This window comes from Chaetodon trifascialis, chromosome 2 (assembly GCF_039877785.1).
Source record: "Chaetodon trifascialis isolate fChaTrf1 chromosome 2, fChaTrf1.hap1, whole genome shotgun sequence".
Classification (NCBI taxonomy): domain Eukaryota; kingdom Metazoa; phylum Chordata; class Actinopteri; order Chaetodontiformes; family Chaetodontidae; genus Chaetodon; species Chaetodon trifascialis.
The window spans coordinates 5,171,049-5,198,880 of NC_092057.1; the positions used below are offsets into that span (position 1 = coordinate 5,171,049).

The following is a 27,832-nucleotide window of genomic DNA, read 5'->3' on the forward strand; positions in this document are numbered from 1 at the left end:
AACCAATGAGATAACAGCTCCAGGGAGCGTTTAAGAACTACCGTTAAGCTAAATACAATGCTAACGTTAGCTTAGCTGTTTGCGTACGTTCGCTATTCCAGGCAGACACAGTGACTACTGCGTCTGCCTGGAATAGCGACAGCGACTACTACTACTACTACTACTACTACTACACTACTATAAGGGCCTTCTTTTGCGACAAACTCAGATACATTGTGTGTAATAATTTACAAACAACGATTAGCTTTCCGGAGTGAAAGGAAGTACTTGCGTTGCCTAGCAACGGTGAATCGCTCGCACTTGTTGATGACGTATACCTGAGCTGCACCGCCTCCGCTCAGCGCCCTACCTGGCGGTGAACGAAGAGCAAATTTCTTATCATGTGAAGCCCCCTTTAGGCCTGAAGGATACACACAAAATACACATTTTAGCAAGAAACGCCAAGGGTGAGGTCACTTTGTTATACCTGGTTCAGATAGAGCTAGTTTAAATAGACTGGCTGTTCAACCTGCAGCATCATATTTTATGGACATATGCTTTGGATATAAAGCCTTGAAGTGATACTGAAAAATGTGATGCAGAATAAACTGAGTATATTCAAGTACAGTAAGAGTACTTCTAAATTTTACTTAGGTATATTACTTACTTTTTTACCACTGCTCAAGATAGCATTAAGGTATTGTGCATATTAGATGCAGAGGGTCCCACAAACCCTTCATGTGTTTCTTGATAATGTCATTATGAACAGAGGATGTTTGGTTCGTCAGTGTGTCGTCACATGACCCTGCATTCGTTTCCATGATTCTGCTGTCTTTCAGTCAGTTCACTGCACAGGTTTGTAGCTGTACATGTCACAGTGGTATTTTTGAATATGAAATAACTGCTTCACTCTGCGCTCATTGGAACAGGCCAAATAAAATCAACCTGCGTGATGCATGCCGTACGGTGAGGTCGTACCGTGACTCTGACAGAGTGCAACGACGGGACGAAGGTCAAAACACCGCGACATCCAGAATACTGCAGAGTCATGGGAGGAAAGTGGTACTGTTAGTATTTGTGCCGCAGGGTCGTTTGTCTTGCTTTTTTTATTCTGTCTCACACTGTGATCGTCATTTTCTCTGCAGATCCGACCGCTTTTCCTTTCACACCCACGACCCACCCCTGGAGACGGAAGCAGGAGTTACTTTTAAACTATACTGAGCTGTGCCCACACACACACACACACGCACACACACACACACACACACACACACACACACACACACACACACACACACACACACACACACACACACACACACACACAGATTATCCCTCTGTTGCTGTAGGTGGACAAGTAAGAAGACAAAGAAGGAAAAGATCCGCTCATTATCCCACCCCCCCACCACACACACACACACACACACACACACACACACACACACACACACACACACACACACACACACACACACACACACACAAGTGTACCCACACACACACACACAAGTGTACCCACACACTGCAAGGCATATGCACTCTATGTACATGCACGCACACACACACACTTGAAATTAGAAGAGGAGGAGTACTGGATGGCTGAGGATTGTGGGCAGATGGATCCTCTGGGGGAGATGGGGGGCTGACACAGTGGGGGAAAGTGTGTGTGTGTGTGTGTGTGTGTGTGTGTGTGTGTGTGTGTGTGTGTGTGTGTGTGTGTGTGTGTGTGTGTGTGTGTGTCAGATGGGTATCAGAACTGGTGGTCCAGAAAAGCTAAATGGCTCCTGAAGAGCACAAACAATCTGCACAGTAAAAAGAAGAGAGGAAGGCTGAGAGGAGAGGAAACAGAAGAGGAGTGGGACAGAGACATCTGACGACTACAATAGCAAAAGTGGAGTATTTAACACAAATAAATATACTGTAGGCCAGAGTTACACACTCATTAATAATAAATAAGACACTTCACATGACACTTCTGCATGTCCTACATTCAGACGGCATGAATTAAAAATGAAACAGGATGCAGTATCCATAACATGCTCATAAATAATCAAAAACAGTATTTCATGGCCCCCTTTGTCCAGTCTCTGAAACAAACTGATGTCCTCTTCACACGCAGGTTACAGAGACGTGTCTCTGTAACGTGTGTCCATACTGAGCTGAGGCGGATCATCAGAGGTTTGACATATAGCTGGAGTGGATGCTGTTCTGAAGATGAGCTCTCACTCTGGAACTTGGCAGCTGATCACCACACCATACTGTCCGGGCACAGGTGTGAGAATCACCATGGTAACAACCCACATGGATTGTCCAACGTATGCGTCACAAACGGACCTTGGAGTAGTGCAAGCTATGATGGAGGAAGACAGATGATATTTCTCTATATCTCTATATTTCTCTATATTGACCGCTGACCTCTCCACGCAACACTTCCTCTGGTACACAGACTTGGTAGCTGATAACACAGTGCTGTATTTTTCCATCCGCTCGGCTGTGCTGGTACGGAGCACGTCAAGGACAATCAGACAGCAACACAGGGACTGTCTAAGCGGACACTGTCCCCTGGCAGGAAACCAACCCACCACCCAACCGCAATGACATCCAGTCAGAGGACCTTGGTGACAGGTCGAAGGAATAGTCTGACATTTTGTGAAATGGACTTATTTGCTTTCCTGCAGACAGTTAAACATGAATATTGATACCGTCCTCATATTTGTCTGTTAAATATGAGGCTACAGCCAGCAGTCGGTTAGCCTAGAGTGTCCTGTGGCTGCTCACGGCCAAAAAAATAGTCCAGCTCATAACCTCTGTAGCACACTGAACTGTCGTTTTTCTATGGATTAAACAAAGAAGATGTATCGTGTTACTTGGTGAGTATTGGAGGTGCTAGCAGGAGGATCATTGAGGAGGATCCAGGCTGTTACTTCCTGTCTGGACTTTGTGCTAAGCTAAGCTATCCATCATAGCCTCAAATTTAACATTTAGCATTAGCTTACATTAGCTGGCTTCACTTTCAAAGTCTGCTAACAAGAATCATCAGAGGGCCACATTTGTGCACTTCTGTGAGGAACTGAAGACCTGGTGGCTCAAATATTACTGCGAACTTGTGCAGTACGGGCCTTCGCTAAGGGTCAATTACATTAATGTGAATTCCCAATCTGATCCCATGCTCCAACACCCCTTCATCGAGCTTATCTTGCTGTTGTCGCAGGGCATGCTTGTCCTTGCCCCACCTGAGGCAACAGGCTTACTGTGAAGAACTCAGGGCTGAAATATTACACGTCTTTGTGGAGAAAGCCCCTGGATGTTTTCTCATTTACTTTCACCCCTGCACACACCTCTTTCTCTGCAAAGCTTGCACTGCTGCGGCCTGTGATAAAGTACTTGTCAGCTGGCCTGTGGCGCCCAGGGGAATGCAGGGAAATGGAGACAAATGGCGTCTGTCTGGACACAGGTTTTAAAAGGCAAGAATGAAAGGTGGTCAGCTGATTGAGAAAGTCTGTTAAATGACGTTTTTTTTTTTTTTTTTATCACAGACACCCTTTTTAAAACTGTACTATCGATGAATGAATTCTGTATTTAAATAAAGTGAATATTGCTGTTGTTTGATCATTATTTTTAATAACACCTGAAGTGAATAACGTGATGTGAAGTATGCGGGTTTGTCTTATCTGTGAATGATACATCATATATATTTAACAGGGTTAACAGGAGTTAAGAACTGCTTTAAGCACAATCCAACAGCAGCTGAAAATCCTGTGTGTCAGTGCACCCTAACGTCACTGTTAGGTGCGGTTGAAAGTACAACAAGGTACTTCTGACCACACCTCGGTATTTTCATTACATGAACATTTGGCACACAGTGGCTTTAAGAGCACTTAATTGCTGGCAACTGACTGGCATGCGTCACATTCCCCATAATGACGAGATGATCGTGATAATCTCCCGAGCTCTCACTCACTCATGTCACCACTGTGGGTTATGATTTGATCCCTCCAGCTACTCGCTGCTGTACTTGCTGCGTAGATGAATTTCTCCCTGCACCACGCCAGCCTCCTGCTGTTCTACTTTTTACTGCTATATCCAACAACAGCATCTTGCCTTCAATGCACCTCACTGAAATGTACCTATATATATGTGTGTGTGTATTAATGCTGGAAATGTGACCATAATATGATGTTTCCCTTAAAAACAACCAAATCTCAGCACCAAAAGTCTTTGGAGCAGAGAAGTGAAAGGAGTGTATGCATGTCAGACTGCATTGTCCATGTTTTTCTTTGCTCTTGTCAACCACTGCCAGGATAAACAGCCAATGGCACTCCATCGCCAGCACCGTCCTGCTAGGGCTTGTCTCAGCCAATCAGCAAAGTCAGCTCTTCGCAGGGTTCTGTATTGGCTGGGTGAAGTGTCTTGAGGGCAAACTTCAGTTTGCCCTCCAAGATGCGACAACCCCCCTCCTCTCGTATGTCTGACCTTCTCTTGCTCTCACCATCCGTCTGCGTGCCTGCTGTACTTTCTGCCCTGCTAAGCTTGGCAACAGGGGAAAAACATGGAAGGGGCTTCAAGTGTGTACACGTGAAAGCAACAAGGGGAATCACAAAGCCCTTACCTTTTAAAAACAATGGTCATGATCACGGATTCCTTAATAACCTTAGCTTGTAACAAATATAATAAGTAGGCTGTTTTGATTTCCAGAGCATGAAAACAAACCAAAACATCTATTATCTAAGCGTATTGACACCATACACAGTATCAGTACACCGCACTCCTTTTTTAGGGGAGGAAACAGCCTTCTATTGGCCTTAAATGAGGGCTCTGTTCCAAAAAAAACAATGTCACACAACAGCAGGTGTTTGGAGTTTAGGACAGAGGAAAAGCCCACAAACGGCCGACGAAGACGACGCTCTGCTGGTGATGGCTGACAGCACAGTGATTACAGTAATCACTGGTGCGATCGGCCCTATTTGCCTCCAAACCCCTAATTGCTGCTCGTCACCCTAAAAAAAGATCTCTGCCTCTTGGGGAAGGTCAGCACATTCAGAAGTCCTGCTGTTACAAAGGACGATAACCTTTCAGAGGAAACTAGATGCGCATTCTTTACACAAGCTTAAACTCTCACTGAAGCTGTTGCTTATTTGAAAACATGGAGGTAGCTAGATGCCAATTAAGTTTGTCAGAGTGATGCTAAAGCTGAAGACAGCCATGTTATTAACTCTATTTGAACTCTTACTTACAGACAGAGGCTGCTTTCCTCTGGATTAGAACGGTAAATCTCAGGCATGTGTGACAGCCAAGACAAGGCGGCGGCGGCGGCGGCGGCAGCGGCGGCGGCGGCGGACAAACGAGCAATGAGAAACCTAAGCTCATCATTAACGCACTACTGTGGATTCGCTACCTTAGCTGCATTAACTATTACCTACTAAATACTGCTCTTCTCAACAAATACCAGTTGCTTTCAATCTCTAAAAACTGCAACCACACAGATGTAAAAGAACTGCCAAAGCACTGCTCAGTGAAGGCGCTAAAGAAGAAACTTCCTCGGGCTTTTCCTAAACAGGATTTCATTAATTCATGAGGCTCATTTTAATTGCAAACTCTTAAGGCAAAAGCACTACAGAACAAAAGAAGCATAACTTCAAATTGACAGTTTCCCCACATTTGTGGACCAATTCAGGGAAACTCCGAGGCAGAGCGGCGATCTCTGCCTCACAGCAGCCGGTGGCAGGTTGGCCTCTAACACATCACACAGCTGGCTGACTGTCTCGGTCTTGCTCCCCCAAGTCATATTCACACAGTGAAAGAGAGACATTACAGTACACAACCTCAGGCTGTCTGAATGTGAGCGCTGAGCCCTTTATACTCAAGTGGAGCTGCGCAAGAAGGAACTACTGTAAGAGAGTGGGAGTATCAGCCTGAACATGCACACACAACTTTCAGCCCAAATGAGCCTCAGCAGATTACCCCTCTCATTTACAAAGAGACATTTGCAGAATTGCTGAGGTGCTAAGAGATCCACAAGAGATGCATTAAATGTTGGTTTTGTTTTCGATTAACATCACAATCAGTCTCCAATTAAAAACCAACAATATAAGTAGCTACTAGGCAATAAAAGCTCAAAATATAATAATGCAGTTCCAGCAAAACTCCCCAAAGTCCCACATTAACAACTCCTCAAATGTAACCGGTGTTTCATGGCTGCACTACTCAAATAAATAAATAATAAAACCGTCTACTAACATAAACATCAACACAGTTAAGCCAGGATACACCTCAAGACAACTGAAAGAGCAGACGCTGTTTGACATGCAAATGAAGCTCCACCATCAGTATCAGATAGGCGCTACAGTTGTCAGGATCGCTTCGACATACAGCTCATGATCTGCCCCGCGCACAAATATTCATCGCGTTCATCAATCTGCCAAAACGTGCTGAGGGAGTCAGGGCTTTTCTAGCATGATTAAACTCAAGCAGGCAAACAATAGTGTGTGGGCTGCGGTTTGAATGCTGGCTAACCGCAGCGTGATGTCAACTCTCCTGTTGGGAGAGTGAAAGGCCCGCTGCAAAGAATGGACGAGGGCCAGGCTTGGACAAAGACAACAAAACAAGTAGTTGAGATCACTCGGCACACAATGGATGCCTTCCCCGTCTGTGGCCTCCGCACGCTCTGCGCGGCCGACAGCCCTGTGTCCCTCATGACACCCCCGCTCTCGGCCGGCTGCCGGCTTTTGACAACATGGGGTATCATGGCAGCACTTGTGAAATGTGGAAGAGGCACTTTTGCTTTATAAATGCAATGAAGTATGTACGTTTGGCTTATCAAGAGTGGAGAGAGTGTGTGTGTGTGTGTGTGTGTGTGTGTGTGTGTGTGTGTGTGTGTGTGTGTGTGTGTGCGCAAGCCATCTGCTAGGAGAAGAAAGAGGGGTTCTGGATTTGTAGGTTTCTCCAAAGGCTGGACGGCGACCACATTACGGCAAAGCTTCATCTTTTTGACGTGCAGTGATTTGGTTTCCGTTAAGCCTTTAATTAGTCAAGTTTATTTATTTAACCAAATATCACGAGGTTGCCTTTACAGTACAAGACTGCCCTTCCTTAGACCCCGAAAAGGACAAACTGACAGGGGAAGGTTCCCTCTTCCTGAATGGACGGACAAAGAATAAGCACAGACAGAAGTAACTGTAGTACTTGATTAAAACTTTGATTAAACAGAAGTATAATATCAGGAATATACTGTAAATCAAGTGTAATTAGTTAATAGGACTTGGTCGGACTAGTTTTTAGTAACCAGATAGTGTGACCGGCAAAATCAAAATGATCTAAACAGGCAGTTTTTGTTCTCATATTGATTACATATTGCAGTATGCTGGCAAGTGCCTATAGTATTATATCTATAAGTGCAGTAACACTACTACAAGTATTATATATTTACAACATCACCAAATACTACAAGGAGACAGACAGACAGATTTGTCAGTGAGCCCAGAATAAACAATAGCATATCATTAAAGCCAGCCACAAATACTAGCGGTGGATGATGTCATCGCGCTGGTGTCAGATGGCGCTGTATGCTAATGACAGTGCAGAACAATAGGTGGGCATGCAGATTTCATGGCTGTTGACCTAAATGGCGGCGTTTAATCCAGACTTGGCCCTGAAAACAGCTCATGTCTGACAATCAGACGGAGCCCTTGTGCAGCCTTGACCCCAGTTAGTCAAAGAGGGAGACAGTTTTATTAATCTGTCTGTAACCGCCAGCAGGTTTCGCTGTCCGGCCAGGAGGGCGTGCAAATGACAACATATCATCCCCTTCAATACGCTCACAGGGCGAGCAGCACGTCCCTGCTAGCACATGTACTGTGAGACCTGGGCTGGTTTGGAGTATTGGAGCGTGTCATGTGAAACAATGCGGCGGCGCATCAAGCGTCACGCTAACCAAAATCCACCTCTCACACGCATGTCTTTGACCTCAAACCCCAGCAAACATGCACTATGACCTACAGTAGCTCGCTGTTATCATAATGACATGTTGGTGGTCAAAGAGCTGCTGTTACTCTGTACTGTCAGACAAGTATTTTGTCTTACCTCGACTATCAGTACTTCTACTGCATTCACAAAGCTGCTGAGGGCAACTTTCACTGAGGAATGAATTGAACTTTTGACCTCAGAGACGGGGGCAGGACTGAGCTTGTCACTATGGAGTACATTATTTTAATGAACAGGCTTTCTTATCACACCCACAGGTGGATTAATAGGCAGTACACTCAGTCACGGCTCCCACAACTCTGGAGAGAGCAAATACTGGTGCTGTGTTCACCAACCATGCAAAGTGTTTCTGTGACTATCATACTTTGGAAAGCAACGAACATTAAGGAAAGTGATGAGCTCACTGAACCGAACTGAGCAGATATTTCTGAGGAAATGTTCAGCGCCGCCTTCAGGATGTCAAAGTCCTTCATCCACTCTGAAATCCGTCTGCTCAGTTCTTAATAGCCTTGAGAAGAATGCTTTTTATGGCTTCATTGATTTGCTTTTGTTTGTTTAAACAACCTCAATTCCAAAAAGTGATGACTCAACAAAAGCTAAATGTTTAATGTTTCTCCTCATCAGCTTCATTGATTTCTGTAAATATCTGCTTATTCTGAGTTTGATGCAGCAACACGTTTCACAGACTGGGAAACATGTGGAACGCTCCAAAAACACCTGCTTGGAACGTTCCACAGGTAAACAGGCTCATTGGTAACAGGTGATAGTGTCATGACTGGGTATGAAAGGGGCATCCTGGAAAGGCTCCAGCAAGGTTCACCACTTTGTGAACACATGACTGGATAAAGGAGATTACGACATGTTTTCTAGGCGCAAAAATGCATTTGATTGTATTTTGCTGTTAACTGAAAAAAAGTGAAAATTTGCAGAAATGCTCACAAACAGGGAGGACTCACTGCAAACATCACATGTGGATGTTGGTCTGCACTTTTTCATTTACTGCACTGTTTGCAAAAAGCAACACACAGAAGGAAGGAGAACTGCATGTTTTTAAGTGTTTGTTTGTTTGTTTGTCGGGTGTAGTCCAGCCTGCCTGCCTGCCTGCTGCATGGCGTCACATCCTTTGTGCTCTGATAAACTGCTGCAGTGCCGAGACCTGCGAGTGACCTTCATTTGTTATGCGCCCTGTGCGAATGCAGAAGCACTGCTGTCTTCGTGGAAAAAAAAAAAAATGTCAAGACAGTGAAACAGAAAGAAAAGTGATGGAAACATCAAATCAGACAATCAGTTTGCTTTATGTAACTGAAGCAGCATGAATTTCTTTCACTGCTCATGTAGGTTTTTCAAGATGTACACTGACTGCATCTTGAATTCATTACGACAGAAACAATACGTCCACGTAACTGCTGCAAAAATGTAAACAGACATTACATCTGAGCAGGCTGTCCAATTATCAGTGTGCTGTTCCATCTCCTGCCTCCTTCCTCAGCTTGCTGTGCGTACTGAAAAGGCCTTTAAAGATTTCAGAGACGAGTGTTTCAGCCCTTCCTGCAGCAGAGCGGTCTGAATGGTCCAGGTCTGTTTCCAGCCGCTGGCTAACGGGCAGACTGACTGTCATCCTGATAACATCACCGAGTGAAAGGGATTGTGAAAGGCAAACGTACCTCAGGATTTTCCGGCAGATGTTCTCGGAGAGAGAAAAACAATGTTCAACTTCTCTAAACGTAAAGTCAGTGCAGAGCAGAGACCTGAGGCTGCTTCTGAAAAGATGCAAATAAATTCAATACACCAAGCTCTTCTCCAAAACTCTCTGTGAAAGACAGACACTCCTAATGGCGCTGATTTGCATGATCAAGTGAGACAGACGGGCAGCGTGGACGCTGTTTGCTGCAGATAGAACGAGCAGAGATGAACAGTCTTATCCTTTATATTCATGCAGACTGTTAGACCTGACAGCTGCGACTGCAAACTGAGTGTTTGTTCAGGGGGTTACGAGTAGGATCGTCACAACATCTGGGTCTTAAACGACTGTATATGAAGCGTACGCCACTCATTAGCATGCTTTAATTTACAATAAACATACTGGAAACCAATGAGCGTGGAAGAAAGTAATGTTGGGAAACTATTAGCATCAACAACACATTAAGGATTAACACATTCTCCAATCAATACGTGCGTCACTTCTGCATTCAAGCCATTTTTTGCCCTCGACCTTTGCGAATGTCAGATCAAATTTAAAAATCGATTATTCACTCACACCACCCACTGAGGGTTTATCCATGGAAAAACCGGATTTCCGCTTATCGCTGCGTACCACATCGATCACTAATGTTTTAATAGCAGCACCACCCACTGACTATCTTCTCTCACTTGTTATGTGTCGGGGTCACAGAGGGCTGACAGCCACGTTGTGCAAAAGCCAGACAGAAACCCTGGAGAGCATCAAGTTTTTGCACTGGTGCAATAAGAAAGGTCACGAAATGGTCAATGATTTGTCCTCAGTTATCTGTTCATGGACTCTCTGTTGATGGAGCTGACACTGGATTCAGATATGACTCGTGTGTGAACCTAAAGCTGCCAATCAGAAACACTAGTCCACGTTGCATCCTCTCCTCCATCAACGGATTTTTATGTACATTTTGAAGCATTAAAGGCTGACAGAGATGGCAAATTTTGAAAAAACGTACTCAAATGCACTTAAAGCTGCAGTAGGTAACTTGTAGAAAAGTATTTTTTGTCATATTTGCTAAAACTGTCCCTATGCCCAGACAGCAGTACATGAAACATGTAATCTGTGAAAAAAAACAGCTCCATTGGTCCCACCTACTGCTCTGACTGCGATTTGCAAGAATTCACTGTGCCCGACACAAAACAACCAATCAGAGCCAGAGGAGCGTCTGAGGGAGTGTCTGACATCTGTCAATCATTACGCACACACACTGCGAACCGCCCCCTCCCTCTGCTCATGCTGCTGGCTGCCGCTCAGTCAAACAGCTCTGTGAGCGGCGTCAGGAGGCTAGTGGAAGCTATGGCGGAGCAACAGCCAATCACAAAGAAGAAACTGCCCATACTGCCGCTGCCAACAACAGCATATACGGCTAAGACAACAAATAACCAGAAAGCTAATATGGTGATTGTTACAGTAACACTCCGCAGAGGAGAACGGGCACTTGATGAGTGGACTTGGGGGTTGGGAAATAAGCAAAGTGATGATTCACCCGTCAGCATCTCTCTGTAGCAACCGCCCTCCTCTCCTACCCTTCACACCTTCTGTCTTTTCTCAACACATTTTGGTGTTAACCGCTCTGAGGTGACAGCGGTCTCCATGTGACGAGGCGTCGCCGGGTCGGCTGCGGCCTGTTGGTGGTTTACAGTACTGACGCAGGACGATCTGCTGCAGCGGAGGAGTGAAGGCACCAGAATACTGTCGGACTGATTGTCGGACGGTCGAATAGCTTCAGAAACACGTCAGATTTGGAGCGCGGGGTCTGTTGCTGTAACTCACACCGTGATTGGCCTGTGAGAAGGCAACAAAGGGCCAAGGCTTGAACTTCTCTCCTCTCTCTCCTTCTGTTTTATCACACGGACCCTCTCCTCTTTGACACCATTTCTATGGTTCCCCTCAGTCTTTTCTAAATGTTTTCTACGTAAAAAAGACGACTTAGCAAGTACTGGGCCGCTAACTGTTCCCTGAAACGAATGAATGCATCGATTAAACAATAAAAGACGGAGAAATCTTATTTTCTGCCTGCCCAGTCAGCTTTGAGATGTAAAACAGGGTTTTCTCTCAAAGGCAGCAGCTGATTCTGCTGGCCCTGATAACCAACATCTACAATTAGCATTCAGCCTGAAGAGCAGCTCTGAATGGAGGAGGGAGAGCGGACAGAGACGTAGTTTGTAAGCACGCTCACTCACAAGTGTACGTCCCCGAACACACACAAACACACACACCTGACAGCTGCACTTTAACCCTCCCTTCCAGCGCGTAGGTCTAATTATCCGGTGGTGGCCGGGGCTCTGGTGGGGGGGGCCCTGAGCGCATGTGTGTGCGTGAGTATCAGTGGGAGGGGGCTGCAGCGCCTGCAGACTGGGTGGCTGAGACCTGTGATTTGATTTTGGAGGAGCAGATGGCAGGATGCTGCTGGAAGGCATTTGGAGCATGTGTGTGTGCGTGTGTTTGTGTGTGTGTGTGTGTGTGTGTGTGTGTGTGTGTGTGTGTGTGTGTGTGTGTGTGTGTTTATGGGTGTGAGTGAAGAGCCCCATTTTTGAGGAGTGAAAGTAAAGCTTTTTATAGAATCTATGGGGCTTTGTTCAAAATTGTATGTTAGCATTTGATGCTCATAACTGCTAATATGCTGAACAATAGACCTCTCAAACAAAGCACTGATACCTAAAGCAAAGATAAACACCACTTCTGACAATAGAAAGCATTATGGTATGTCAAAGAGATGATGATTTCTTTTTTGGGGAATACAGAGCTTCACAAACCTTTTAATATAAAGCATCTGCACTGATGTGTTTAATTTCCCTGAATCTAGTCGTTGCAATATCCACTTTATCACCAGTTTATCAGCATGTAAACATATAAATGGGGTGGGAAAAAAATTAGAAACCTTTCAGTATAACTTAATACATTTCAACAGCACCACAAAATACAGCCTCCAAAATTACCATGCAATTAAATCATTAACTCTCTATAACACTTAGAGCATAAGCACAACATTGCATTGTTATTGCAGAGCTGGTGTATTGAATTGCATTAGTTTGAGCGAGGTGTACCCAATAAACTGGCCACTACACGTACAAACATTTGACTTGTTGCAGGGGGATCAGACACCAAAGCCAGTCTCTACTGATAACAGACATGTGACTCAACTAAAACGGTGATGATTTCAATTCACAGCGCACGCTGCCCACAGTACGACCTTGCCAAAGTTCAGCCAATCAGCACAGAGTAATGTGGAGCATCTGTTTCCTTCCATACTGATCTGAGGTCATTTTCAAATGGAGGCCCCCCTTGCCGCCTGTCGAGGTGCTGTAAGCTAATTATACTCTGGAACCTGAAATTGATATCAAATTTGTGGTTTGACGGCAAACGAGCGTCCCCAAACGGCGCGCTGACACTATGAGATGTCCTCCTTCACCACAGCCAACACTGCTGCAGTCCTTTACCCAAGGACACACGTTTATGAGTTAAGGTGCATGTTGATGCTGTGGAGTGTGTGTTCCTTCATAAGCTGAGAAAATGATCCTGACTGTGAAGCTAAATAAACCATTTGGATAAGCAGGAAAATACCACGTCGTTTTTTGTAGCTCATGCAAATGTGGTGTTTTGGAGAGACATGATTTTCACAGAATAGAGACAATATGGGACTCTGCCTTTAACGTGTGTAGCTACCAGTACGGCACCACTCAGGATGTGAAAAGAGGCTTATCGGGGTAAAGAGGCTCCATGACAGAGGTGCTCCACACACATCAAGCTTGTCAGATTACTGCGACATGTTTGGTCTGGGAGAGTGTTAGCTCCTCGTGAAGCGGGGGGGGGCAGAGGACAACAGAAAGTGAAAAGATTAAAGCTAATGCTTTTCCATTCAATTCTCTGAGTCGTCAGTGTTCAGAAAAAAAGATTATGTTGTTAGATTTAAGAGTTTCTTTTGCACTGGGAATTTAAAAAAAGCACTTTCTGACTTTGACATTTAAACTGAACTGACTTCTATTATCATGGACAGGATACTGTCAGGTGTCCAGCTCTGGTCTCAGCATCAGGTTACAGGCTTAATGGGTTAAACCTCAGAATTAGACCCTTAATTTAATTTGGAGACGGCCCCGTTGAAGCCAAGAGAGGAAGATGAGTCTAAAGCAAACAGCCCTTTACTAAATAGTGAATCAGACATTATGGCAAAAACCCACTTGCTGTCTTTCCAGAGTCTGCCTGCTGCTGCACTGGCAGATGGGACTAAAACACCAAACGCTGTTAGGCGAGTACTAACAGCTGAAAGGAATGTTCTCACCTGTGAGGAAGTCATTTGCTCCAAACCGCCACAGCATCTTTAAGAGTGACTAACAATTTAGAGTTTCAGGTTAGATGACAAAGCTGAAAATCATCTGACTTCTCAAGCACGGTCTAAACAAACAGCACTGGCACTGTCCACAAAGACACCATGAGTGCAGGATACTGCTGGAAGGAACGTCCATACGAGTGAAGCTCAACGGCTCCAGTTTGATAAATCTAAAACAATGTTTCCCTCGTCTGACTGTGAGCTCCTAAATGTACAGAAACAACTGGAGTGCACTGGATGGATGGATGGATGGATGGATGGATGGATGGATGGATGGATGGATGGATGGATGGATGGATGGATGGATGGATGGATGGATGGATTTCTGCTTTGGCAGAGAGAACAAATTGTCTATCAAAGCTGTAACTCATGGCTGATGTATTCATCAATAAAAACTGAATATCTAAGGAAGCTACATGACACACTTGTCAGCGTGACATCTGTAATGTATGATCCCAAAAGACTGTGTAGTACACGTCCTAAATCATGACTATAAATGATTTAAAATCTCAACAGCTACGAAGAAATCACTCACTGAATTCACTGCACCACAAATATTGAAAATGATGTAAATGAGGACAATCCGCACTGATTCATTGTGAAAGAGCAGGGGTCAATGGGAAAATCCAACAGTCGACCGACCAATGGTGCACCTTCTGTCAGGGACAGGCTTTTATTTAGAGGGATGGCCCATTTCTGCTGCACTCCAGCCCAAAATGCATCAAAATATAGCAGCAGAAAACATTTTTCTTATGATATTCGTGCAGGTCATTCATTACTCAGGTATCACACCAATCATAAACATGATATCATCTCTTTGCAAGGGTTGAATGAGGATGTGGATGGAACGGTTCACACTGAACTCCTCTGACAGACACTCCATGACAGCAGATCCTCCAGAGCTCTCAGTTTTGGTTTCACCACTACCAAAGACTTTACAACCTGTGACAAGTTACCAGTCTGACAGACTGAAGCTGCCCGGCTGAAAAACCCAAAAGGAGGTTAAAGGAAGGGTGCGCCCTCTTAATCTGCCTACAATATGCCACCCTCTTCTCAACATAGGTAACAACTGGACCGCCAGGACGACTGGGTGGGCATCACAAATGTATCACAAGCACCAGAGTTACTGCACTTAAATACTGTACACCCCATATATCTAACGCAACATTCCTCATGGCAATCCAAAGGGTGAAATGCCTGGAAAGAACAGCTGGTCTGCATGGCTGATCTGCTAGAGATGGAAATAGAGACACATCAAGGCTTTATGTCACAGATATGGGACTGAGTTCATCACAGCGGAGAATCAGGATTCTTACAAGAAGTGCTCGTATGTGCAGCTGTGGACGATGCATTTACGAGGGTCACTCATGATCACTCATGAAATTCTAGACCGAGATAATGCAAGTAAACAAGATGAAGCGCTGTTTCATAATCCTCATTAGAAACTGTGCTGGACTGACAGAAACGATGCTGGGCTGACCCCGTCAGAGGTCATCACTATTCTCATGAGTCATTTGTCTGGACTGTCGGGCCCAGAAAGACTCCTGTCTGCTCACAGGAAGCAAACATCAGCTGGCGTCGCTGTCAGACTCAGACTTCTCAAGCTAAACATTCGACAGAGACGGGAGATCTCATGGTTGCAACATCATGTCAACTGAATCCATTACTCAGGAAATTCAGTCTATCAGTGATAAAATCAGGGTATTTTATCAATAACTAACTTCATCTATCTGTGGAATGGTAGATAAAAAAAGACACAGTAGTTCAATCCCACTGAAAATGAAACAATATTTGATCTCTTTGAAGCATAAATATAGACGGATGTGGAGTTCCACAAAAGTTGCGCTTTCTGTCTTGTTTGACATCTCGTTGACATGTTAACCACATGCTTTCACTGCTACACTGACAGTGAACAGACAAATTAGCCCTGAAATCCACCGACTAAACCAGCATGAACACTTGAAATGTCCCGCAGTGCATCACAGTTACTGTAGCTTCATGTGGAGTAAAACAAATCAGAGGTCATCAAAGGCCATTTGAGGCCAGCTGGCGGATATATGGGAGCACCTTTCATTTTGACTGAGGCGTCTTTCTCCTTTCCTTTGAACAAAAGACCCACACTTAAATTTACTAATCTTCACGTTTGTTTTCCACGTTCCTGGCAGATATTTACACAACCTTGAACCTTCAGTCTGTCATCAGCCTGGAGTCTGTTTAATGTCTTTGGTGAAACTGGTGAAAATTACCGTGATTTCCGGACTATTGAGCACACCTGAATATGAGCCGCACCAATTTAATTTAGAAAGAAAAAAAGATGTGTACATATATAGGCCGCACTTGTCTATAAGCCGCAGGTGCCCACGTTGTAACATGAGATATTTACACAGAAAGATTTTTTTAATTTTTAATTACCGTAAATAATTTTTCTTTCCAAACACTGTCTGTAACACGGCAGTAAAACGACTGTAAAAGTGCAGTCACACAGCTGGTTAAAAAACATAACCAGCCTAGCAGCCGTAGCCTGTTAGCCTACCAGAAAACACAATCAAACTAGCGTATTCCTTGGTGCATTATCTCTTCCACCCGTCTGTCTCTTGCATTTCCTGCTAGAGCGCCCCCTGGAGGCTGTTAGCCCGTAAAAATCTATAGATTAGCCTCTTCGTTGTTTAGGCCGCAGGGCTCAAAGCATGTGAAAAAAGTAGTGGCTTATAGTCTGGAAATTATGGTATATCAATTTATCTGTGCACTCATCTGTTTTGTACAGAGCCGCTAAAGTGCCACGAAGAAAAAAAAAAACTATATCGTGTGCACGAGATACTAATATGTGCACGCGAGATGATAAAACATGTGCATGAGATGCTAAAACATGCGCACATTTAAGCTAAATCATGAGCTTGACTTAATTAACTTGTTCATTTATACAGACAGGCGGTAACACATCCCATGTCTCAGGGCAAGAGCAACAAAATGTCATTATACAGCATTCCGAGGTGAAAATAAAAGTTAATTAGCGGAGTTCTTCTCTCCATTGTATCGTGTGTGTGACTGTGAACATCTGAAGTGATCACTACGGAAAGCCGTATGCACGGACAAGTCAAAGTGTGGGAAATAACTATCTCGAGCGCACGTTTTAGTATCTCGTGTGCACGTTTTAGTATCTCATGTGCACGATAGTTTTTTTTCTTCGTGGCCCTCAACCCTCCCAGAGGTGTAAGATGTAAGGTCACCAAGCTTTTTCAACACTGAATTTTGTAGACTTGCTTTTATGTAATATTTTTTTCGTAATCCCATTTCTCTAAACCCCTTTACCCATTTGAAGTTAAACAATCCTGTGAGGCAAGCGTTAAAACAATATAATTAATAATAATAATCATCTAAGACTTCTCTCAGACGAGACGCTGTCACATAAATCTTTATGATTAGGAGCACCATGTGCTCGAGCTCACCTCGTCTCATAACACCAGGGACCCTCAATGAGATTTTCAGATGGAAACATTATTATATATGTGTCCCAGATGGATAGGATTATAGCAAAAACAGTCTCACACGGCTTAATAAGGGTGGATGAGTTACGGAGGAAACTATACTGATGGATATGGCATAAGGCCTGAACTCTGAAGTGTATTCATTAGTGCCTTGTTGAAATAATCGTGGCGTGTAATTATGTATGGATGATTAAATGGGGTGTAATTACCTCGACTGCTGACACAGCTGAAGCCGATAAATCACAGCAGTTTTTGGAGATAAAGCCTTTGGCTAAAAAGCTCAGCCCAGCAGTTCCATCTGGTTTTCGTGTGCACATCATCCGATCTCGTCCGACAATGCAGTTAACTCCCTCCAACTGTCATGTATGTTGTATGTAAGTAGTTTTAGTCGGTGAGTTTGTGCATTTTGGCAAGAACAAGGATATCGCCTTTCACTGGTTTTGCATGAGTTTGTTTGGTCCTTGCAACTACAACACATGCATCACGGCAGACTCACCTGCTTGCCCTCCAAAGTGTACAGTCTCCTCACGGCTCCAGAGTCCAACTTGATGGCGTCGGTGATGTCGGTGAGCACCTGATCGAAGGAGTGCGCCGTCTTCTTATTGAGCAGTATCCGCACTGCCTTGCGAGGTTTGACTCCGCTGCGGATGACCGTGACGAGCTTGGGCTTGATGAAGTCCTTGGCCTCGCGCTGCAGCTCGCTCCTCAGCGGGATGAGAGAGGAGAGGGAGCGCGACGTGCTGGTCTTGCTGCCCACGGACCAGTTGGGGTTGACGTTCTTGGTGTAGTCCACGCGCCGGAAAGGTTCATTTGAAGCGCAGACATAACTCTCACCTGCAGAAAGAAAGAAGTTGGTAGAAGCGAGAGTTAAAACATGAGTCTCTTGAAAACTGTATCCACATCAGATATTCAAAACAGAAAACACCCTGCTGACGCAAGATGTCAGAATCCGCTCACATGTATGGAATGCACCATCCGTTCACACGAGGCGAACAAAGAGTTAACATTCCTGAGTTGAAACAAAAAGGCACATTGAGAGGCCAGGCCGGAATACTGCTGTCCTCCCTCCCTTTCAGCATTTCGTTTTATCTGCCAGCATTCCATTCCTACAGTTAACACGCAAATGTTTCCCCTTAAGAACAAAGTCATGTGACAAGTACAGGGGCTTGGCCGGTAAGCGAAAACCCGGCGAGAATGCCTGGTGATTGTTGTGAAGGCCAAGCGTTGGATGAGAAACTCATACATTCCTGTCGTGCTGCATTCGTCGCAAAAGCATGCGTCCGCAAACACGTCAGGAAACGTGTGAGAAAGTTTACAGACTGTAATTTCTGTTCTAGCAAACCCCCACCGTGGAGATATTTACAGGGCTGGAGGAAAAGGATCTTCACATATCTGCTGGTAAATAGTTAATTTTCACGGACTGAGAATCTAATCCAATGCATGAATTTTTTGTTACCTGATGTGTGTCAAGATAAACGAATCGAGCTGCAGTGTAAGAAGGCCATGTGAGACGGTGCGTCCCACGATACCTGGTTTTATTAAGCTTGCAATTAACCAAAGGCTAATTAAAAGGCTAGGGCACAGCTGGGGGGGACTGAGCTATGGCTGGAAAACTAACACAAAACATAAGCAGAGCTGTCATTTATCTGGAGGACAGTGGCAGAATACTGAAACGCCCTCAGATGGTGACTGGTGACAAGTCTATTCCCTGAGGTCCAGGGATCTCAGGTGCAGCGTCCTCCAATGATGTGGGGGGAGCCCCAGCCACCCGTCACCGGCTGCTGTCCTCATGTGGACGACAGATGAGGTCAACCTTAACAGAGCTGTCTAACCAGTCCGGAAGCTTTTACTGCAGTGGTCACACAGCTGTCGCCGATGTGAAACCCAGGCGATGGCAGTAAATGGGAATCATAAAACAGTGTTCATTTTACAGGAGTATAAAACCATCATCACCAAAACAATGAGATGACCTCATGATCTAACCACATTTGGTGCATGTGCAGTCTACCGAATTGGACGGGTATAGCCAGCACACTACTGGTTTCGGACGAGTCATCCTGTTGGTATGTGAACTGTTCAATGGTCTTAATCTGCTGCTAAGTCAAATTTGTACCAAAAATGTCAAATTTGTCAATGTCCTGTTTGTTCTCCATGCAAGAAGCCTACAGAATACTCAGGATGAGTATTATCAAGATACGAGCTCATCTATCCCTCAAGCATACATCCATGATGCTGCTGAGTGTTAGCCTGGAGCCATTTACAAATTAGCCACTCAAAAATAAGATATTTAAAAATATTCACAAATGAGAGGCTTGTAAAACTGTGAATCTATTAAGCTCTGAATTATTGACAAGATAACTGAAATCAAAACAGTTTAATGTTGAGATTCGGCAGATAACAAATCTCAGTGATTTCTTGATATAATTAAGGCATAATTAAATAAAAACAATGCTTTTAAAAGACAATAAAAACCTGACTTGTTTTAGGTGAGTATTTTCTTTATAAAATTTGGTATTTAATTCAGCCTCAAGAGTTCACTAGTCAGCTAGTCCTGGAGGCTAAATTACTACGACACTGACACAGAGGCTAGGATACTGGGCAGAGTGGGTCAAACGATATGATACACTAATGGGTGCATTATGGGAAATTCTGGATCTGGTGTTTTTGACTGTTTCCTGTGGGTCCCCCAACTTAATGAAAGTGCAGCACGACAGTAAATCATAGGAGCACCTCTCTAATGGCATTTTTCCCTGAAGGAACTTCATGAGCAATGAAATCCAGAAACGGGTTCTCAACACTGATCGGTACTCGTCCACTTTCAAGGCTTAATTTCACCAGTTGCTGCTAATAAACCCCTTGGCTGGCACACTCGCTACCATTGAATAGCAGGATTTCTGCGTCAGCATGTTATGTACACCACACATCCACACAGTAAACTACAAAGCTCTTCTAAAGCGTTCAGGCTCTGCTACCTGTAGTTTTTCACACAGCAGTTCAGCAGGGCTTTTCCATGGACTCGAGTCGGACAGCTATAGTTTTTAAAAGTCTCTGTACTTTAATCGCTTCTACCTGAATCTCTGGTGTGGAGTTTAGATTCACTGCTGTGTTCCTCTTTGCACTTTCGGTTATCAGCCTGATCTACTGTTTGCTGATGCTTTCAGCTGCGTTAAGACACTGCTGTTGCACACCAAACCTCACATTAAAAGCTTTCCACTGGTAATGCTTTTATTGTGAAAACACTATAGGAAATTAAATGTGTTTGTCGGAGTCAGCGAGGCTTCATTGATGCTGCTATTCTTCAATAAAAACAGGTCTAATCAACCAGACAGGGACGCAGTCTGCACTTTTGTCTAACAGATCAGTTTTAAATATTGCAGGGAGGAATAGTCCAACCAGAAAAGGGCGCAGGTGACAGGCTCTAACTGACTAGTACGCCACCAACATATCATCAAGGTAAATAACTTTACCTTGCCGTGCTGTGCAGTGGAACAACAATGCCAACTGGGGCCCGTTCAGGGCATGGCTTGGTGCGACTACCTCCCCCACCATGGAAAAACCCGACAAGTTGAATGGTTGCATCAGTAATCCCATCCAGGCATAAGGGGCACATATGTGAATGGTGCTTATTGGGTTTCCACACAAAAGAGCCCCAGCAGGCTTCAATCAATGGAGGCAGACTGCTGAGCTGTGCAGTAATGTTCCCTCTCTCGGTCCATTAGATGGGCGAGTAAACAAGGAGGAGACACTGGTGCTCGGCCCACCTGCAGTACATCTCACGTCTGAGGTTTTTAGAAATCGGTCTCTGAGATTTCAGCTTTACCATGACACAACTGGGATGAGTGCAATTTTAATTGAGGTGAATTGTCACCATGAAAACAATCAAAATGCAGAACTAGAGGTAAAAGGGTTCAGGCTGACTAAATGAAGCGCCAAAGCATGATAAACTAATGATTTTTAATACCGAGGATCCTCATTCAGCAACAACCTCCTGTACGTGTCTGCACAGATGTGCAGCGGCAGAGTTCGAGACAACGAGATCCAATGCACCAAAACAGCTTCTGCTCAAACTGCCAAACCAGTGATGCTACAGAATTCAGATCAGGCGCTGGCCTAAATCTTCCCCGGTCACTCAGGGGATGGGGCATAGGAAATGAGCGTAGCACAGAGTCTAAAGTTTTGGAGGATGTGAGATGAAAGTAGAGCAGTGGCTATATGAGAATAATGACTGCAGTGCGAGGTCAGTGGATCCTGAACGTGTGCGTGGCAGAGCCGTAACCTCCTATGTTAAAAGAGGATTGCAGACAGGTCACGGTGCAGACAGACACACACCAGGGCTGAACATGAAGATTAACTTATTACTGAGAGGTCACTGTCCCTGCAGGGTGAATAACACTGAAGGGGAGTGAAAGGGGATGACAAGACTGTGCCCCATTTGTGTCTGCACACAGCATTTTAAAACTTAAAAAAAAAAAAAAACAGTCAACAGTAGCTATTTGTTCAACTTATAGTTCAGCACTGAGTTAATCAAACTTTTATTATTTATTTAACTCCATTATTTATTGAAACCCACCCTTACAGTGCAAGCAATGAACAGATACTAGACGGGGGAGGGGGACTTTCAAGCCCCAAGGGTGAGATCATTTTAAAAGACTTTCACAGTCGATGGACCACAAATGGACCCTTCAACAGCATACACATTCACACGTTCATCCCCACGCAGGGCTGCATTTAGAGGTACACAAAGCACCTTCAGGCTCACACAAACTCAGCTCTAAAGAGGGGAGAGAGCCAAAGACGCTGAGATCAATGGATACTGACGCACATTAGCAGAAGCCTGTGTGGAAGTGAAGCTGCACCGAGGAGGGGGTCTGCTGGCCCGCCTGCGCTGCGCTGCGCTGGGTCAAACATGTCAGAAGAGTTAAGTCAATGATGCAAATGATGCGAGTGATGCAAGGGAAGCTCTGCTTGCATCCATTATACTGTAATACTCTCCAGAGATGAATGGATGGATTGAAGCTGATCTCTGCATAAAAGGAGCACCGGTGTCACAGTAACCTTCAGGCTGACAGAACTTTACTGATCCGCAACACAGATATTAAATACACAAAGCAAACAGCATCAAGGGCCATTAAGGGCAAGCCGTTAAACTATGAATATGTTCTGAGAGACCTTTTAAACTTCTGGTATAATTAGCCTGAGGCGCTGGTACTGTATATTTGCATGGGCCATTTAGCCAATGCTCAAGGCAAAACCTCGCTTTAAGAAAAATCAATGACATGTCTGAATCAATGAACATTACCCAACAGCAATATTATCAAGTATTGAGCCTCTTTCACGGACTTTAGTCACATGAGGTGCTCGTTACATCCATCATCACCCTTACCCTCCACTAACTCATCCAGACTGGTGATCTTCCTGCCTCCATCCAGCGCGTATAACGTCCGGACTCCTTGCGGAAGGTTGACGTTGTCCGACAGGGACCGCGTGAGCTCCATGAGCAGAGCATCCAGAGACCTGAAGCGGTCGTTAGACACGGCGTACACCAAACCTTTAAAATATTTGTCTCCATTGCGGTAAAACCGCACTTTCCGGGCTTTTTTCTCGGACGTGAGAGACTGGAGAGTGCGTGTGCGGTAAAAACTACAGTGCGCACTGTGCGCCGGGCTGGGGACCAGACCGTTGCCTCTGGAGCCTGACTGGGATCCGGAGACCGAGTTGGTCCTCGGCGTCCTGTGCGGCTTCTCTCGCTCCTCAAAGTGTTCAAATTCAATACTTCTGCTCAGGGACATGTCGTCTGCCTCTTTCTCTTCCCGTTTTAAACGAGATCCCAAACAGAACAAGCAACTTTTATCCAGGGAGCGCTGGAGGATCGATGCGTCCGCAGCCGGAGGAGGGAGGATAACACGTGTGCGTCTCCAGCCTCCACTCCCGGTCCACAGTGTGACTGCTGCCTGCACCGGCTGCTCGCGACACGCTCACACAGCTCCCAAAATAAGGAGCAAGTCGAGAAATAATCTTGAAGTCCACAGAAACGAAACCCCGTCCTGACTGATCCGATGAACTGATTTGTCCACCTCCAAAAACACAGCAGGAGGAGTAATTCAAACGCCAACTCGGGATTATCCGCTTGAAAATGTGTCGAATAATGAGCGGCTGTGTTTGACAGACATTGCAGTGAACCTGCCGTCGGCTTCCAAACAGAGAAGAAATTTCACAAAACTTCGGCGCAAAGCACCAAACACCGCAAGCCGCCTCCTCCTTCACTTTCCGGGACTGGTCGGTCGCTCAAGCTGTCAAATCAATGGATAATGAGAGAGGAAGCCCGCCCCGCCTCAGGGTCCTAAAGCCCTCTATTGTTCTGCTGATACGTTCAGGATCTGGAAACAATGAAGTTTACACTCATCCTCAATAACCCAAAATATGCTCCAACTGTAAAAAGACCACATTAACTTAATTTAAGGGTAGATACATATTAGATTAGAGATAATAAATAACAATATGATAACAATAGCAAATCAGCCTTATGTATAGGTGTACTGCTATGCAGCTAGCTAAACACACATCCAATAAAGATTGAATTCATGAAGTTGGCTTTTGAAAACAGTAAGCTACTAACAAATTGTTTGACTACCTAGAAAAAATATAGTTAGACCAAAGGTGTCTGTAAAAACAGAAGAACAGTAAGAAGGAAACTAGATTAGCAAACATGTTGGCTAGCTGTGGCTAGCTAGTTTCATTGTCCCTCATGCCAAGAAAAAACAAAGTTAAAAATTAACAATGATCCCTGAAACAAAGTATAACGCAGTATTTAATCTAGTAAACATACACACAAGCATGAGTAGCATAAAAAGACAGTTAAATGCTAACAGCTAGCCCAACAGCAATTTAGCCTGGCTAACTGCTACATGTTTCATTAGCTACCCATTAGCCTCGGTTAGCAGGTAACTGATTGCAGAAAAATGGCATTAACAAATCAACAATCAGAAACTGAAGCTGTAATAATAATAAGATAAGATATTCCTTTATTAGTCCCACAGTGGGGAAATTTCCAAATAATAAGAACCTACTCACGGATAATACTGCAGATAAAAGAGTCCTGTCAACATTTGTTCGGACACGAAGCTGACATAATGGTGGCTTTAACAGTGTCAGTTAGCTAAACTGCAGCGATGGTTAGTGCTAGCAAGAGAAGGTTCAACTGAAACCAACTGCCAGTGATGGAACATTTCAACTACAAAGAGCTAGGTCAACTACAAAAAAATGTCCGTGGTTAGAGAAATATTTGTTACGGTAAGCATAAGTTTAATTTATCTTTTGACAAATTACAAGTATTCAGACAAAATTGATCAACTATTTATCGATTATTATAAATCATTTATTTATTCCTTACATGCTATGAGCCTCTTTCATATCCTCAAGAGCTAAAGAAAATTTTATCAACACCCTACATTAAACCCTCTGAACAGTCGGCTGATAAAGACAGATTAAAGACTGATGGATTGCTACAGTGAGGGATTTATTGATCTATACATAGACTCCAGGCAAAAATACACACACAGAGTAATCTATATGAATATAGCATATCTATATGCTATATTCCCTTTATATAGCACATAGACTTTATTGATCTCCAGTGTGGGATCAATAAAGCCTTACTTTGTACACACAGAAAGATACATGGCATGAATGCAGCATGTCTGTGCTGCAGAGTGCAGCACATACAAAGATGGACTCGATGTCTGCCAGATAGTGAGCCTGGATTATACAGGGCAATGCCAGTTTTACTCACCACCTGGTGGGTTCCTCACCACCATGCCCCGCCAGGCTCTTACCTTCCTGCGTCACCACCTGGCGCAGCACAGCACGGACCAGGGCCACGCTGTCACTGCAGCTCATCAAAAAGCAGGGCAAACAGTAGCATGGGCAGACTGGGGATGAGTTAACCCACTTTTCAACTACAGTAGCCTAATTCCTGAAGCCAGTGCAACAGAAACTAATAAGTCTTGTCACACTTTATAAGCACTAAGGGACAAGATAGTGTTTTATAGGCCAATCAGTAACTTTTCCATCATAAAATTAAAAAGTATATTAGAAGACATACAAGCCAATTTCATAGCTTTTACAAAATGACTCGTGTAAATGATCCTTTAATAACATCAGAAAACAAACTATAATAACTTTTTAGGGGATGTCTTGTGTTAGCTCATTCTTTCTTCATTTCCAATTTGCTTCCACAAAGTGTTTGCGAGTGTTTCTGAGGTCCACACAGCTAACTGATAAAATCAATTACAATGTAAAATCACACTAAGAGAACAAAAGTTCAGCATCAAGTAGAATATCAGTGGTTTCTGAAGTGCAGGAGAGACACCAGGTTGCATTCTGGTCTTTTGGTGTAGGGGTGCGTTATCACTCATTGTGTATTTGAGGAAGGAAATTAGGTTGTAAGTGAATAGAAGCTAAATAATGTAAGTGACCTCATCTGTCTACTGGCCGGGGTTTTATTAATCTATTCATTCTTTTTTTTTTTTTATCCTCTCATTGAATTAAAATCTATACAAATACAACCACCGAGTTTCCACTGCCGTCTTAGGAACTCTTCAAATTAAAATCCAGCCGTGCAGGATGTAGTGTTGGAGCAGCCTTTGAGGGAGGAAGTCACTTAGCAGGAAGCAAATAGGAGTACTCTTCCCCCGGCAGAGGGAAATCCTGTACAGAATGACAAAGCAGAAAATCCCTCAGTAACAAGAATCCCTCTCTCTAAAATAAAAATAACAATCAGGTGGGCGATACGGCTTAAGCCTCCTCTGACTGTTCCTTCAGGGACTATTGCTAAGCTACTAATATAATGCAGTTTATGAGGGATTTGGGGAATAATTCTCCTCAGGCATTTGTATGAAAATCACTTAGAAAAACAATCCACTCTTAAGGAAACAATGCAAAGCATGCGATCAGTTGCAAAGCTCTGCTAATTTCAGACTGAAATCACATGCCTTATGAAAATACCATAAGCTACTCAATTTCAGAACTGAAAGTACACTGTTTTCGCTCAGGTCCTGTACGTCTTTGTGGATTAGATATTATTTGTTCCTTCGGTGTTAACATATTACTATAATCTCTGCATTTAATGATTCACATGTTCAAATAAATACACTACAAAACAAGTCTGCATTACAGGCTCTCGCTCCAGTCTGTGTGGGTGAGTGTGTTATTTCCACAGCAGGCACCAGGTGCCACAAGCCTCACACAATTTCAGATTAATGCGTCAATAAAGATGAGGATGTGGATTTGGGGTCAAAGGTCAACGGAGAGGAAAGGCAGCGGCTGAAGAAGGATCAGTGCTGCACAGCTCTCTGAAAAATGCCCCAAAACATCCCGCTGGCATCACAGCCGTGGCTGCAGTGAACATTTTAAAACCCAGTTTGTGTGTTGGTGCTTACAGATAAAATCTGACAAAAGAGAGCTACGTTCAAAACAAAACCCCCAATTTATTATAGTAATTTAACTAATCCATAAGTATAAGTACATTAAGTAACACGAAATCCAGAAATGGCTGTTTTGTGTTCATGAGGTGACTTTTCTTCAAGTCTAAATAAAAAATTATAATTTCTCTCTGATCTAGTGAAGATGAAAGAGAAAGAAAATACTCCAGCGCCCTCTAGTGTTTGAAGGTGATTGTTCACAAAACTTCACAAAACACAAATCTCTGGTAACTTCACGGTGCATTTTGGTGACAGAGCAATACTGATATGGTGCCTGAGAGCAGCCAATAATATTCAAAATAATACACATAAGAGAAAGTCCAACTGAAAAAATATTACACTTAAATCATACTTTTTAAAGAATGTAGTACCCCTTGTGCTATTTTTTACCACTTGTGTAATACTTGAGTATACTTGAAATTTGTACTTATTAGAAACTTTAAGTGTAGACTTTACTTTAAGTGTACACCAGTGAAAATCAGGATTCATGATCATTCAAAACACACTTACAGTGCAGTTGTATTATATCACCAGTGTGTTGGAAATATACTTAAATATACTCAAAATGAAAGTAACAGTTCACTTTAATTAAGCATGCTACTAGTGTTTTACAAAGGACTTGAAAATAAGTATACGTTTCATAAGTATGCTTTATTACTATTAAAAGTATTTGGAATTTCTTGCACTTTTTAAAGGTACACTTAAGTACACTTAAAATAAAGTAGACTTGTTATAAGTACTTTGAAATACCACTTTCAGTATTGCAAAATTAGTATATTCATTTTCATTCATTTCCTCATCATACAAAGCCGATCATTGATTTTAGGTGTTCTGGTGTTAATACAGAGGC

The 27,832-nt window shown here is 43.7% G+C and overlaps 2 protein-coding genes across 8 annotated transcripts in view; one reads left to right on the forward strand and one right to left on the reverse strand.

The window, feature by feature from the left end:
- Window positions 1–23,820, reverse strand: part of dclk2a (doublecortin-like kinase 2a) — a 43,492-nt gene extending 19,672 nt beyond the window's left edge. For 6 of the 7 annotated variants that reach the window (XM_070989181.1, XM_070989164.1, XM_070989172.1 and 3 more), the window contains exons 1-2: window positions 22,887–23,786; window positions 18,000–18,337 (exon numbers count right to left, since the gene is read on the reverse strand). In XM_070989181.1, coding sequence (XP_070845282.1) covers window positions 18,000–18,337; window positions 22,887–23,292 — 744 coding nt within the window. In that variant the 5' untranslated portion in view covers window positions 23,293–23,786. Of the gene's footprint in view, window positions 1–17,999; window positions 18,338–22,886 lie in introns of all 7 variants that reach the window. The other variant, XM_070989156.1, reaches the window with a different exon arrangement.
- A 1,929-nt stretch (window positions 23,821–25,749) lies between these two features.
- The window catches only part of prmt9 (protein arginine methyltransferase 9), a 176,799-nt gene continuing 174,716 nt past the window's right edge, over window positions 25,750–27,832 (forward strand). Inside the window, exon 1 of the mRNA XM_070989226.1 lies at window positions 25,750–25,753. The gene's annotated coding sequence lies outside the window, so the exon portion shown is untranslated. The remainder of the gene's footprint in view (window positions 25,754–27,832) is intronic.